The sequence below is a fragment of the Musa acuminata genome, chromosome BXJ3-5 (genome assembly GCF_036884655.1).
Source record: "Musa acuminata AAA Group cultivar baxijiao chromosome BXJ3-5, Cavendish_Baxijiao_AAA, whole genome shotgun sequence".
Taxonomy (NCBI): Eukaryota; Viridiplantae; Streptophyta; class Magnoliopsida; order Zingiberales; family Musaceae; genus Musa; species Musa acuminata.
The window spans coordinates 36,043,320-36,057,216 of record NC_088353.1 but is presented as its reverse complement, the minus strand read 5'-3'; the positions used below and the strand labels follow the sequence as shown (position 1 = coordinate 36,057,216).

The following is a 13,897-nucleotide window of genomic DNA, read 5'->3' as shown; positions in this document are numbered from 1 at the left end:
ATGTTTAAAGAGAATTGTGCTGTGCTTGAATTAATTTAATTTGTTCTCATGAAGAATTCAATTTTTAAAAGATGTAACTAAGAAATATTAAATCATGTAAATTTTATATATATTTTCAAATATATTTTTAAATTATTGATCCATGTTTTCGTTATGCAAAGCTTCCTCACCTTCTTTGTTGATTGAGATGATGAGTTTTATATCACTAAAATACTTTTATATGGATATTACTAATCTTCTAAATGTAGAATGATATGGGTATGTATAATAACAACTCCTCATCACTACTTTTACTAATCCTGAGGTTGGTTTAATAGAGGATAGATAAATGAAATATGAAGCAAGTTTATAATTCTCGAATTCAACAATTCACTATCGAAGAAGTTATACATTCAATTCACTCAATCACTATTGAAAAAATCATACATATAAACTCATTATTGAAGAAATCATACATATAAACTCATTTACTAACTCTCAAGCATAGGAGAAACATATCCACAATCATATATTCGATTCACCCAATATAAGTGACACATCTGAACCTATTTACTAACTCGAGCATAGAAGGAACATATCCACAACCATACATTCGATTCACCCAATCAATATCGGAGAAGTCACACATCTGAACTCATTTACTAACTCAAGCATAGGAGATCACTCCAAAGTCACTAAAACTCATTGGATAACTCAAGCATAGCAAAAACTTTGTAACATCATCGATACAATTTTGTAGATTTCATGAGTCGATTCATGATTCCACCTAGTGAAATAGATTAAATTCATCTTTTTATAAAAACAAGGCTTCAAATTAGTGATATCATAATTCAAGAAAATTTCAGCAAATATGACGTTTTAGAAGATTTAAAATACTTTCTTATTTGTATATTGCAAGATAAGAATTCAAACAAATTGTGATTCACAAAAGAACAATCTCATCCAACTCATAGTTATTGGTTTCGTTACTACATTTTAACGTATTGTGATTTATAATACAACACCATTTTTCAGATCACATCACTTACATACAGAGAATGTTTAAATTGACAGAGCAACTACAACTCTTCTTGAAGAGCCTTCACGAGGAACCCATTCTCCAACCAGGCAACATAACCCCCTCCCATATTCTTTACATGCTTGAAACCCTGCAACACAAAAACGACCTTAATTTATCAAGATACAATGACATGCATCAACTCGATTTAGCAGCTAAACTGGCGACAAATGAGTCATTTATTAAGATTAATATATGTAAGATTGGACATCAATTCAACTTAAAAAATTTAAACTTAATTGTACCGAAGAATAAACTCAATATATATCATCCGACTTTCTTAATCATTAGCGATATGAATTTACTCATAGTCCTTTCGATCTTCACCGAACGCTAATGATTAAGAAAGTCGGATAATATATATTGAGTTTATTCTTTGATACAATTAAGTTTAAATTTTTTAAGTTGAAATGATGTACCAAAGAATAAACTCAATATAAATCATCTGACTTTCTTAATCATTAGCGATATGAATCAAGTGGTTTAACATTTCGTGTCTAATGGTACTTGGACTTCAATGGATATGGCTTTTATACATAGAATTTGGGGAATGTTTGATAAGTCTGATTTGTGATCTAAAATGTCGCATAATGCCCTCGTAAACTGCATTGCAAGTTAAAACCCAAAAGAGGAGAGGAGAAATTCAAAACCCAAAAGAGAAACCTAGAGATCAACAAATAAAGGACATACTTATAAAGTCAACACAAACATTTAATATAACTCGGTAACTCATTGTCTATCTTCACGAAAAAAATCAAAATTTTCACTATATGAAAAAAATCAATACAAGGAATCACTCTCCTTGAGTAAAAGCCTAAACCCAACCCTGAAACCCCTAGATACCCCTCTCACATAAACCCAAAATAAATCTTCTCTCAACTTTTTTTGGATCCATCGAAAAGAAACCCTAAGGAGCACCCAAAGTGTCTTTACCTCTCCCTCTCACCAAAACCTTAAAACTCGATGTATATTTAAAAGAATAAATTCTAATTCTCTAACGACTCTTTTTACTTGAATCCCTGATCTAAATTTTAATCCTAATTCACTAAGAAATTTGAATATACTTAAGATTCCAAAAATGCTTACCAACTCGAACTTTAGTCCTCTCTTTCTCCACCGTAGTCCACAAAATTGTCCCCACCTCTTTCCTCTTTAATTTTCACAGTCTTATGAATACATTGTCTTTGAGAAATAATGAATTTTTATTTATGTTTTATTGGATTATAAATAGACAAGTGCACAATATTTCAGTAATACATAGCCTGATACTTTATGCTAACAAAAAAATCTCAATCAGACAATAGTTGATGATCACTATTGATTTTTGGAATTATAACATGTTGAGGGGCATCATCTCAATCAATCAAGAGAATTCAGAATGTGGAGAGAGTTATGTTAGACCATTCATTCATTATACATGCAAATTGTCTAACTGCATTTTGCATCTACCATATGGAACATTTCAGTTTAGTCTCACATCAGACAAGAATTTGAATTGATTTACAAGCTCTGTTCCCTGCTACTATTTGACCTCTACCCCTCTCATTGATATAAAGATCACAATCCTAAGATTCTATCTGACAAAAAAAAAAGGGGATAAAACCCATCCTTAATGCTTCAATTTATGACCTCATTGAGTTCAATCCCTTTCCCAAATCACAAATTGATAGCAAAACAAATATGAGAGCTACTTACAGCTTTGATAAGTTCCTCTGTAGCTTGCAGAGATCGCACTCCACTTTGACATCCCTTCAAGATACCAAAAAGTAAGACGCACAAAGAGAGAGAGAATGAGAGAGGTGAAACATCTTGAGCTTTTGCAAATCAGAGGATGTCAAAGGGAATTACCACGACTATGTGATCATCCTTGTCGCAGATCGAGGACACTTGTCCCAAAAACTCAGGGTTCTTCTCCCTCCCTGATCCACGATGACCAAAACAATCCTTCAAAAGACTGCTACGATGCCAGAAAGAATCCTATGAACCAAGAACCAAGAGCTTGCCTTGTGGGGTGAAGAACACATAAGGAACGTTTAGGGCGTTCCATGGATGCCCCTTCTTGAATTCCTCAGCCGTCCTATAAGTTGCACCACGCAGAACAGGAACAAGATTACAACAGGAAGGAGCCCCAAATTAGCCAATGAAACGAGCAGAGGTGGGCGGGCGGGCATGCACCTGACGTCCAAGTACTTGTGGCCGGAGTCCACGAAGCCTTTCGCGGCGTGCACGTCGACGGTCACCGCTGATTCCGAGCTGAGCGCCGGCAGCACAAAGAGAAGAAGAAGAACCATCACAGTCAGATGACACACACAACACCCCATTCCTCCCCAATCTTCCCTTCCGAGGCAGATCAAATGGCACAGAACCGAAGGGGGTTGTAGGGAGCCGCTTACCTCAGAATCGGTGCCATCTATTGCCTTATATCCTGCGATGAATCAGCGGGCGGAGCAGAGAAGCTGCTGCCGGGTTTGCAGGCTATGGTTTCTGCAATAATGTGTGCGGGTGAGTACCGTACGGTGAAACAAACACGAATGCTGCGATCTAATCGAGAAAGATAGGGAGGAGTGAGCCGACGCTGTTTCTGGTTTGGTCGACACGTGACGTGGGATCGACGTCCTTGTCATCTCCGCTTGTTGTTCGGGACGTGGATGAAACGATCGTCAGCGGCCCATGTCATCCCACCCTACGTTTTGGACTACTTCGGTAATGGGCCTTTAAATGGGCCGAGTTTTGGGCTAAGCGCCTCACAGTGGGCTCGTCATGAGGCAGCATTGACTGTTGTTGGATAGCTGAGCTCTATCTCCTATTCAATCTTTTATCCTTTTCTTAAATAAATTATATATATATATATATATATATATATATATATATATATATATATATATATATATATGAAGATTAACTTTTTCACCTTATGATATAATGATGTGGGATGGACAAGTTTGGATAGATAATTAAGTAGAATAGATAGAAGGTAGATAAACAAGTTAATCACTTAAATAAAATATTCAAGGAATATGGATATTACCATCCAAGAAATCTACCTAAAGATATAGGATTTATGAACTCACCAGTCTAAGAAATCTACCAAAGAGAAATAGTATTGTAGGAGAATGATAATACCTCTAAAAAAAAAAGACTTGTATTGAATGTAGGTTATACCCTTGAAGTTTAGGTATATATAGTGATAGATTTGGAACAATCGTTTAAGCCTGGGGTGATTTTTTTTTAATTATTTTTATGATTTAAAATAAATAAAACCTAATTAAAAACCATAAAGGAAAACTCTAAAAGTGAGAACAACCTTCTTCCAATCTTGGGAGAGCTATAGATAGAACTGAGCATAACTTTTTATTAAAATGTTAAATTGAATTCTATAGAATGTCTTAGATTTCTATCTCAATAAGCTTTGTAATGATATAATTCATGTGATAAAATATTTTTAAAATAATATAGAAACTAACCAGAAATGGGAATTCCCGATTTATTAAAAAAAAATAAAAAAATAATAATGTAATTATTTTGATTTCTCGGTATTCATAGCTTGAAAATATTCATATAATTTTGCTGGGTCATGAGTTTTCAAATGGGGCTACAAGAACACTCTGGGCTTTGATTTCATTGATGCTTGAGTAAGAATAAAGTTAACACTAATTTACATCCTTAACCAATGACATATCTTTTGAAAGATGTTTAGAGAGCATGCACTATTGTATATTTGATTTCAATAATGCATGAGTATGAATGAATTTAATCATGTACTATTATATATTTAGATTATATATGGTATACATATACATATATATATACATATATATATATATACATATATATATATATATACATATATATATATATACATATATATATATATATGTATATATATGTATATATACATATATATACATATATATATATATACATATATATATATATACATATATATATACATATATACATACATATATATATATACATATATATATGTTATTTGAACTAGAATATTATGAATTCTTAATAAATTATTGAATTTATTGAATAGGTTATGAAAGTTTTATAAGTAGATTGATTATGGATCGAAATATATAATAAATATATTATGTAGGTTAATTATTTATATTTTGACATTGCATTCCTACATAAAAACTTATTAGATTGTGGTGTTGTATTATCCCTGACTTTTCATTCGAATCAAAATGTTATAATTAGATCGGATTGAAATTTTTAAATTTAAATTTAAATTTAATATTTTTTTAATAAAAATTAAACTAATCGATTTAATACTTTAACATGAAATATAGGAGAGAATACAAGATTAAATAGGAACCATTTAATCAATAATTAAAATTTGTAATTGTTTATTTAAACAATAAAAAAAATCATAGACTCAAAATATCATAAATTTGTATCTAAAACATGAATATTATGATATTTACTTAGAAAAGCCGTGTAAAGACAGTAATATAGATAATAAAAAAATAAAAAATACATGTTAAACATGAACAAACAAAGAATAAAAAATATTAAAAATAAATAAAAGAAGATAAAGGATGGTCGGATAACCTATCTCTCGTCTCTACGAAAATCATTCTCTCTTACAATATCCTGAGGATGAATAGGAAACCTACTCATCCTCAAATACAAGAGGAGAGAAGAGAGACTTTGCTAGTTATGAAAGATTTAATTAATTTTTTGGTTTTACAAATTAATTGATTTATATTATTTTATTCCTAACTTGGAATTAGGAATTAGTTTTTCTAGTTAGGCTACACATACAAGGAAAACAATTCACAGGAAACCTCTATATAATTTCAGTTTTTGCTCCCATATGGGTTTTCTCAATGTTTGATGATCCTTTCATGTAAGAAAAAGCATTGGCAAAGAGGTTGTAATGTTGTTCATGAGAGGATTCATTTTACAATGTTTTGCCCCTAATCACATGTGGTTAGCCATATCAGTCTATTGAGGAAATAGTTCTTTGTCATGATTTGACACCTAAGCAGATAGTCAACTGACCAATTTTGTTGGAATTTGACTGATTTAGTGTTCACATTGATTGCCATGGTGCAATTAAAGTAGAATATTTCACATCATAATTTGTGGATTTTTCTCTCAACTCCCATTTCACATTATGATTTTGTGAACTGTTCACATTTAGTCTTAATATTAGAGAAGAATACTTAAAAGTTATAAGTATTAAATATCTTAAATATTTAGGATCGATTGTATAAATCTTTTATCGTTATTGTCATCCAGAAATATAAAAAAATATAATTTTAATTAAATTTAAAATATTAAAATTTTTATTTATAATTTATACTAAAGTTGTTTTTTAAGTCTTCTTCAATCTCTTTGACTAGTGCATATATTTATGTATTTTCACAAACTTTTTCATCCTATAATCTAATTGCTATGGATGTCCAAAAAATAAAAAAAATAAAAAAAAGAACTTTGAGCTTTAATTGTATGTTCTAAGATACTTTGACCAATGACCTGTCTTCTTAAACATGTTGAGGAAGCATCCACAAGTTTTCCGAGGTAGTGCTATTATTCCTTGTTCTTTCCTTGAGCTTGTGTGAACCTCCATGACCGTTTACTAGAAGCCTCTCACAACACAACCCAACCAGCGTGTTGACTTCAACTCCCGGGGTTTGACTTCAAACGAGCATAAAAATTGAAGTCAACTCACCAACTAGTTATCGAAGTCTTCAAGCTTGAAAACTTGAATTCATAATGTAATCCTTCGCAGGTCAATTTCTATAGCCATGAAATGAAACTTCCTCCTCCTTCCCAGGCAAACTAAGTCTACACTCTCTTCCTTCACTTCTTCCAGGTTATCCCAAATCCAACTACTAGAACAAAGAACATATATTATAATAGGAATCCGTGTTTCCTCGTTACTTTGATTCACACTGTCACACCTAATCCTTAGAGATCATGATTCAACAAGTAATTATAATTGACAGAGAACATATATTAAGTGTAGCAAGGAAAGCATGGATAGAAACATCAATGGCTGCTGAGGTAGCAATCATTGGCATGCAAACTGTAGTATCCTTTAGTGTTTTAATTGAGGGGTGCAAATTTAATTGAGCTTCCACCGTTCAGCATATTTACTTGTAATGCAGCAAAAGATTAACCAGTGGACACTGTTCTTTTCTCTCTCAAAAGCTTGGCATTGATGCCACCAGCCCGAATGGATTGGTCGTCCTGCTACTGTGTTGGAAATAAGTGCAGCGATGCCTCAAATCATTGATTCCTCTTTAGGAACGATGGTCTTCTGCCATCCTCCGTTGATGGCCAGTGCATCAGATAAAGGTGAGCAGATCTCTCCATGGTCTAGCCGGAGGGAGTCACGCCTTATCTTTGTGGGGAGGACTGGATTCCACCAGTCTTTTCAGTCCAAAAGCCATTGCTGAAAGCTATCACGAAAGCGGATGACCAAACTAAGTGAAGAAGAAGAAGAAGAAGAAGAAGAAGACGAAGAAGATGGATGGGAGAACCTTGAAAGATTCCAGGGGTGATGTGGCCTCACGCTTGCGAGATGTCCATGATCCCTGAAAATTTTCAGTGCTGAATCAGTCAGTCAGTTGTCGTATCACATGCGGTGTACAGCATCGTTGGTCAACAGTCCACGGTCAATCCCTTACGATGCACTATGGTTTCGCATGTACTTCCCCTCCAATTTCGCTACAAGTTCCCTGCGTCGTTGCCTATATAAAGGCCTCATCGACTCCTCGTGTGCTCACTATTCCCTTTTCTTCCCCAGGAATCGGAGCCCTTTGCGTCCGTCTCTAACCTCTGCCACCTCCCCCCCTCTCTCACTCCTGAGATCTAAAACAGAGTGATGGATCGCCTGCAGAAGTGCCCGGCTAACTATGTCGCCCTCAGCCCCGTTACCTTCCTAGAAAGGGCAGCTGGCGTCTACGCCGACCGCACCTCGGTCGTCTACCAGCGCACACGCTTCACGTGGAAGCAGACCTACGAGCGTTGCCGCCGTCTCGCCTCCTCCCTCCGGTTGCTGAACATCTCCAAGAATGATGTGGTAAGTTTATGTGATCATCTCCTTACGCTTTCTTCTCGTGCTAAAGCTGCAGGAAGTTTCTGACTTGGTATACATGAACAGGTCTCGGTTTTGGCACCTAACGTTCCGGCCATGTATGAGATGCACTTCGCCGTGCCCATGGCTGGCGCCGTGCTCAACACCATAAACACTCGTCTCGACTGCAAGAACCTCGCCACCATCCTTAAGCACTCCGAGGCCAAGGTCTTCTTCGTCGACTACCAGTACGTCCCCCTTGCCGTAGACGCCCTCAAGCTTCTTATGGCCGACCCCGACACTCCCCAGATGCCGCTGGTCGTCGTCATCGACGACGTCGACACACCGACCGGCACTCGGCTCGGAGAGCTGGAGTACGAGCAGCTCGTCGCTAGCGGCAACCCGACTGAGGAACTCCCCCAGCTCGAGGACGAGTGGGATCCTATCGCCCTTAACTACACCTCCGGCACCACGTCCGCCCCCAAGGGGGTGGTCTACAGCCACCGCGGCGCGTACCTAAGCACCATCAGCCTCCTTCTCCAGTGGGGGGTCGGAAGTGAGCCTGTCTACCTCTGGTCACTCCCCATGTTCCATTGCAACGGGTGGACGTTCACGTGGGGCGTCGCCGCCCGCGGAGGCGTCAACGTGTGCATCCGCAACACGTCGGCCGGCGAGATGTATCAAGCCATCGCCGACCACCGTGTCACCCACATGTGCTGTGCTCCCATCGTCTTCACCATCCTCCTTGAGGCCGGTCTGTCCGAGCGTCGTCCCATCGCCTCCCCCGTTCAGGTGCTCACCGGCGGAGCCCCACCCCCGGCGCCGCTGCTCGAGAAGATCGAGCGCATGGGGTTCAAGGTGACGCACGCTTACGGGCTGACAGAAGCGACCGGGCCGGCGCTCGTCTGCGAGTGGCGGTCGGAGTGGGACCAGAGACCGTCCGAGGACCGGGCGCGGCTCAAGGCGCGGCAAGGGATCAGCGTGCTCACACTCGCGGACGTCGACGTCAAGAACGCCAAGACGATGGCGAGCGTCCCTCGCGACGGCCGGTCCGTCGGGGAGATCGTCCTCCGCGGCAGCAGCATCATGAAGGGCTACTTCAAGAACACCAAAGACACGGCCGAGGCGTTGAGGGACGGGTGGTTCTTCACCGGAGACGTCGCGGTGGTGCACCCGGACGGGTATCTAGAGATCAAGGACCGGTCCAAGGACGTGATCATCTCAGGAGGCGAGAACATCAGCAGCGTGGAGGTGGAGACGGTGCTGTACAAGCACCCCATGGTGGTGGAGGCAGCGGTGGTGGCGATGCCTCACCCGCGCTGGGGCGAGACCCCGTGCGCCTTCGTGACGCTGAAGAAGAAATGCGGCGGTGGAGATAACACCGCAACGGAGGAAGCCATCATAACATACTGCAGGGCGAACATGTCACGCTTCATGGTGCCAAAGAAGGTGGTGTTCGTGGAGGAGCTGCCCAAGACTTCCACTGGAAAGATCCAAAAGTTTCAGCTAAGGGAGATGGCTAAGCGCTTCAAGGTGGCGGAGAGGCCGCCGCATGGGAGCAGCAAAACCCATCTTCCCAACCACGGTACGCGCCAGGTTGAGCCGCAGCAGGAGCATGTCTTGGCCATGTCGCGCCTCTGAACACATACTTGTATGTTAATGATTGAATTGGTCTCTACATATAAATAGTCTATGTAATATTATTGACTGAAGTCTCCTATATAGGAGCATCCTATGCAAAATTAAACGAGTCACTCCACAAGCTTATTGAGTACTTGACTTTTCCTCTCATCACCATCATATTTTAGTATCATGCGTAAAACAAGGAAATGTTTTGACTCTCCTCCTCCACGACAAATGCTCAGTAGTTAGGGAAAAATTTACGTTGACTATTGACCTTTGACAAGGTCAGGTTGATCGTCCTGGTCAATGCAGCGTCGCATGGTCAACCTCGATCGATGCAGCCCGATCCGTTTAGTCCAGGCAGTGAGCTCCGCCAAAGCGCCAACCCGAATCCAGGCTTCGGGTCCCCGAGCTGTATCGGGCCCGAACCGATTGCAATCAACCCGATCCGCATCATACATCCGCCAGCAAATTTGTAGCGATGACAGAGCAGTATTTAATGCATGCCACGCACACATCAATTCATGTAAATATGTGTACAAACAAGTGGGCGATAGAGCAGCCTGACACCGACGACGAACACCAGCTGAATCATTCTTTGTCCCCGTCGCTAACGACAAGAGATGGATGGAAGGCTCAGCAAATCAGCCACAAGTAGGGAGGTGAGAGCTGCAAGCGAAACGGTGGCAAGCGCGGCCTCGCGTGCCGCCCTCGGTGAGGCTTGGCCGAACTCGTATCCGCCTAGAATCACCATGGCTCCGCCGTCGTTGGATGGCAGCCCCTCGTTCCTCGGCAAGCCGCCGGTCGCATCAGGATTGTGGTCAGTGGACTTGTGGCTGTGAAACATAATAAACAAACACCTCATCGGCATTATCAATGCATCACTCGAAAGGAATATAGTATGGGAAGCAGCTGAGGAGAAACAAACGCGTTACGTGAGGGTAATGTGGCCTGTCCATTTCGACTGACATGACGGCCTACTATCTACTGTTCTTTATGCTTGCATGTGTTCGTTGTAATGTCGCATCAACCTAACGTGTACTATCTATTGGTAAAGACCCCCCCCCCCCCCCCCCCCCATTTGCTGTTGTCTCACAGCTCAAAGGCCCATAAGACGATCGATCTCACGTCATGCTTAAAAGGCAAAGGGGTGAAGACAAATCATTGGTTGTTGATCGATCGGCCACGCCCACCGCGTTGTCTTGCGGAAAAGAGCCACGAATTCCAATTCCGAACTGCATCATTTTGCTCATCTCTTGTCTTTAATTCGACTGTTTACCTGGTGGAGGCCGTGCCGGGGCAGAAGGTGATGAGGTAGTCGGCGGAGGAGCAGGTGAAGGTGGAGGTGGCGTCGTCGAAGGCGTAGCTGTAGGCCTTGGGGCAGGCGTTCTTGAAGAACTGGGAGTAGGACGACGGCTTGCAGGTGTTGGGGTTACTGTACGCGCCGCTGCAGCAGTACTGCGCCGACCCGAAGGCGTCGCACGCGCTCTTGCACGCCACGCTCTCGCTCGCGCCTGTTCCCGACCGCAGCACCACCCGCAGGTCCGACGGGCACACCCCGTTGAGGTCCGCCACGCAGCCCGTGGAGACGCACCCGCCGCCCCCCGACCCGCCCTGCGGCGCCACCAGCATGGCCAAGTTGTAGCCGTCCACCAGGCTCACGTCGTAGTAGTCCGTCCCATTCCCTCCACCTCCCAGGGTGAACTCCGCCAGCGTGGCGGGAGGGGCCGCCCCGCGGCCGGAGCACTCCACCTTGCCCGACCCGCAGTCGCCGGTCCCGCAGCTGAACTTGCCGGTGGAGTCAGTGGCGCAAAGGGTGCGGCCCCAGAAGCGGCCCGACCACGCTGCCGGCGCTTCTATACTCCTCGACTGGCCTGCCTCGACGGCGAACCCCGTCGTCGAGAGCGCCGCGTTGCCGGCGTTCGACAACACGCCAGGCCACACAGTGTACTGGCAGTTGTTGACGAACGTGAACGAGGCCGCCAAGCAACCTGAAATCAAAATCAAACACAGGCGTGACCAATTCCAAACCACAGAAGCAAAACAGAGACAGATGACACAGCTCCAACTGATACTTCAATACCTCGAGCAGAGAAGAAGACCAACACAAGAACAGACAAAGGAGCCATGAATCCAAACATCATTAGAGAGCACAGTTCTTGAGAAGAAGTGGAAGAGAAATGGTGGGAACCCTCCTATCCTCCTGTAGATGTCGGCAGCGCCACTCCGAGCTCTGTCACGCGACAGGAGAAGGAGAAGTTAGGCAACGCAAGACGATGGAGCACACGGATTCACCAACAGTGGAAGGTGCCTTACAAGAACAAAACTGTTAGAACCTACTCATTGACCCTTGCAATTGATGTTCTAAGTGTGCTAAGAGGGAGATGGCCATATATAGTGAACGAGATGAAGGAGCAAAGAAGCACCGGTGTGTTAGTTGTACCTATCCGTGACAGCGATCGACGTTAGCTAAACAGGCAGAGAAATTTGGGGAGAGTGGTTTGAATCGAGTGAAGAGATGGATTATATTTTGTGGATAACGTGGAGTGGCAAATCATACGATTACAAGTACTGATTGGATAAGGCGGCCGAAACGATGCAACAGTGGTTTGGAGGGGATGTGAACGTCCACAATGATCAGCTCCATCCTACGAACGTGCTAACAAGTGGACTAATTACATGTTATACATTATATTTTTAATTGTATTAATATCATAATTATAATTTTTTTATTTATTATTTTTGTGCCGACCTAACACATGATATCACGTATTTTATTTTTCATCAATGCAACTGACAACATTAAAACAAATGAAGTTATTAATTTTATTTTTTTAATTATAAAAAAATTAATATAATTTTTTAAATATAAAAATTACGATACTAATAGGATCCAAATAACAAATCAGGTTAATGTACCAAATTTAATATATGTCCGATTTATTGTTGCTTTCATGTGATGGTGAGTTTGATTCACAATTGCTGTGATATAAAGTGAGAAACAAACTTTTGTATAAAAAAAAAATACAAGCAAATCATAACACATAGTAGAATTAAATGAAAATCACAATTAAACAAGACACCAAAATTTACGTGAAGAACCCCTCCAAAGGTAAAAACCATGGGACAAACCAGTGATAATCCACTATAAGAATAATGAATATACAAATCTTAAAATCCTGTTCAAAACCCAAACAACAATCTCAAGAGAATAACTAGGACACAAGGATTATGTTAATGTGCACAATATCCAAAATCTCGACATCAAGAATTTACTGTAGATCTGATCTAACTCGAGACGAGAACACTGCTTGGATGATTAAGAACAGTCTCTCTGTATCGTTCTTTTTTCTTCTCTTTCATTCTCTTATTTTTTTATTCTTTCTCCTTTTTTTTTTTTAATCAAGTTGCTACAGTAGTTTTTTTGCCTTGTTAGATCTTGGATTGAATTAAAAAAGATGTCGGCTATGGACTGTTAAAGCGCAACATGGATTGAACTCGTAGGCTGTCAGCCCAACACACAACACCCTATCTTCTAAGTAGGAGATAATTTTGTGCTTTGGGGCACCGTTAACGTACCTTCTATATTATCTCTGATTGATTTAGAAGGCCGAAATGAAATGACCAGTAAGATCTCTTTTTGTTTCCATTATTTATATGGCTTCGTCTTATTTGGAGAGTTGTAAAGTCATATTATAATCAACTGGAAACAGGTAATGATGGCTGTTTTAAGATGCAAGAGGATGACGGAGAAGCTTATATTCGTCCTTCGATCCGACGGTGGAAACTGCGAGAAAGCTAAGCTTTCAGCGATCAAAATAGAGATAGAACAGTCTATTAAACTGGGAGTATCAATTTGATGTTCGGCTGCTGGTTAATATTATAAATAAGGAGGAGAAACCTCCCTTTAGGCTTTTGAATTGTTTCGAGAATATTCTAAACCTAATTAGAATGATTTATTGATTGTAAATTGGACGATTTCCCTAAAAACATACTCATATTTTGAGGATTTTCCCAAATATACTTCATCTTTTTTTTTTTCTTCAAATAATATCTCTAATTTGAAAAGTACCTAAAATACCTCTCAAAAAATTCTGTCAAATTTTTTTACTTATTTTTTAAATCAATTTTTAACTATTATAATATTTTTTAAAAATAATATTTATAGTGTTCGATTG

General features: G+C 40.5%; 3 protein-coding genes across 5 annotated transcripts; 1 reads left to right on the top strand and 2 right to left on the bottom strand.

Moving 5' to 3' along the window:
- Nucleotides 1-921: 921 nt before the first annotated feature.
- On the bottom strand, nucleotides 922-3,636 carry LOC135638316 (rhodanese-like domain-containing protein 17). Of its 2 annotated transcripts, XM_065151403.1 has the most exons (6): nucleotides 3,451-3,636; nucleotides 3,233-3,310; nucleotides 3,061-3,134; nucleotides 2,906-2,976; nucleotides 2,753-2,806; nucleotides 922-1,148 (listed from the first exon to the last, which is right to left on the bottom strand). In XM_065151403.1, the coding sequence occupies exons 1-6, from the start codon at nucleotides 3,465-3,467 to the stop codon at nucleotides 1,059-1,061; spliced, it is 384 nt and encodes a 127-aa protein (XP_065007475.1). In that variant the 5' UTR covers nucleotides 3,468-3,636; the 3' UTR covers nucleotides 922-1,058. The 2 variants fall into 2 exon arrangements, with proteins under 2 accessions (XP_065007475.1, XP_065007473.1); XM_065151401.1 differs by lacking the exon at nucleotides 3,451-3,636 and having other exon boundaries at nucleotides 3,233-3,443.
- A 4,191-nt stretch (nucleotides 3,637-7,827) lies between these two features.
- On the top strand, nucleotides 7,828-9,870 carry LOC135638896 (trans-cinnamate:CoA ligase, peroxisomal-like). Its single transcript, XM_065152446.1, has 2 exons — nucleotides 7,828-8,102; nucleotides 8,184-9,870. Exons 1-2 carry the CDS (start codon nucleotides 7,905-7,907, stop codon nucleotides 9,735-9,737), a joined length of 1,752 nt encoding a protein of 583 aa, XP_065008518.1. The 5' UTR covers nucleotides 7,828-7,904; the 3' UTR covers nucleotides 9,738-9,870.
- A 342-nt stretch (nucleotides 9,871-10,212) lies between these two features.
- On the bottom strand, nucleotides 10,213-12,174 carry LOC103985798 (thaumatin-like protein 1b). Of its 2 annotated transcripts, XM_065152447.1 has the most exons (4): nucleotides 12,036-12,174; nucleotides 11,803-11,952; nucleotides 10,999-11,710; nucleotides 10,213-10,555 (listed from the first exon to the last, which is right to left on the bottom strand). In XM_065152447.1, the coding sequence occupies exons 2-4, from the start codon at nucleotides 11,861-11,863 to the stop codon at nucleotides 10,330-10,332; spliced, it is 999 nt and encodes a 332-aa protein (XP_065008519.1). In that variant the 5' UTR covers nucleotides 11,864-11,952; nucleotides 12,036-12,174; the 3' UTR covers nucleotides 10,213-10,329. The 2 variants fall into 2 exon arrangements, with proteins under 2 accessions (XP_065008519.1, XP_065008520.1); XM_065152448.1 differs by having other exon boundaries at nucleotides 11,803-12,096.
- Between the last annotated feature and the right edge of the window lie 1,723 nt (nucleotides 12,175-13,897).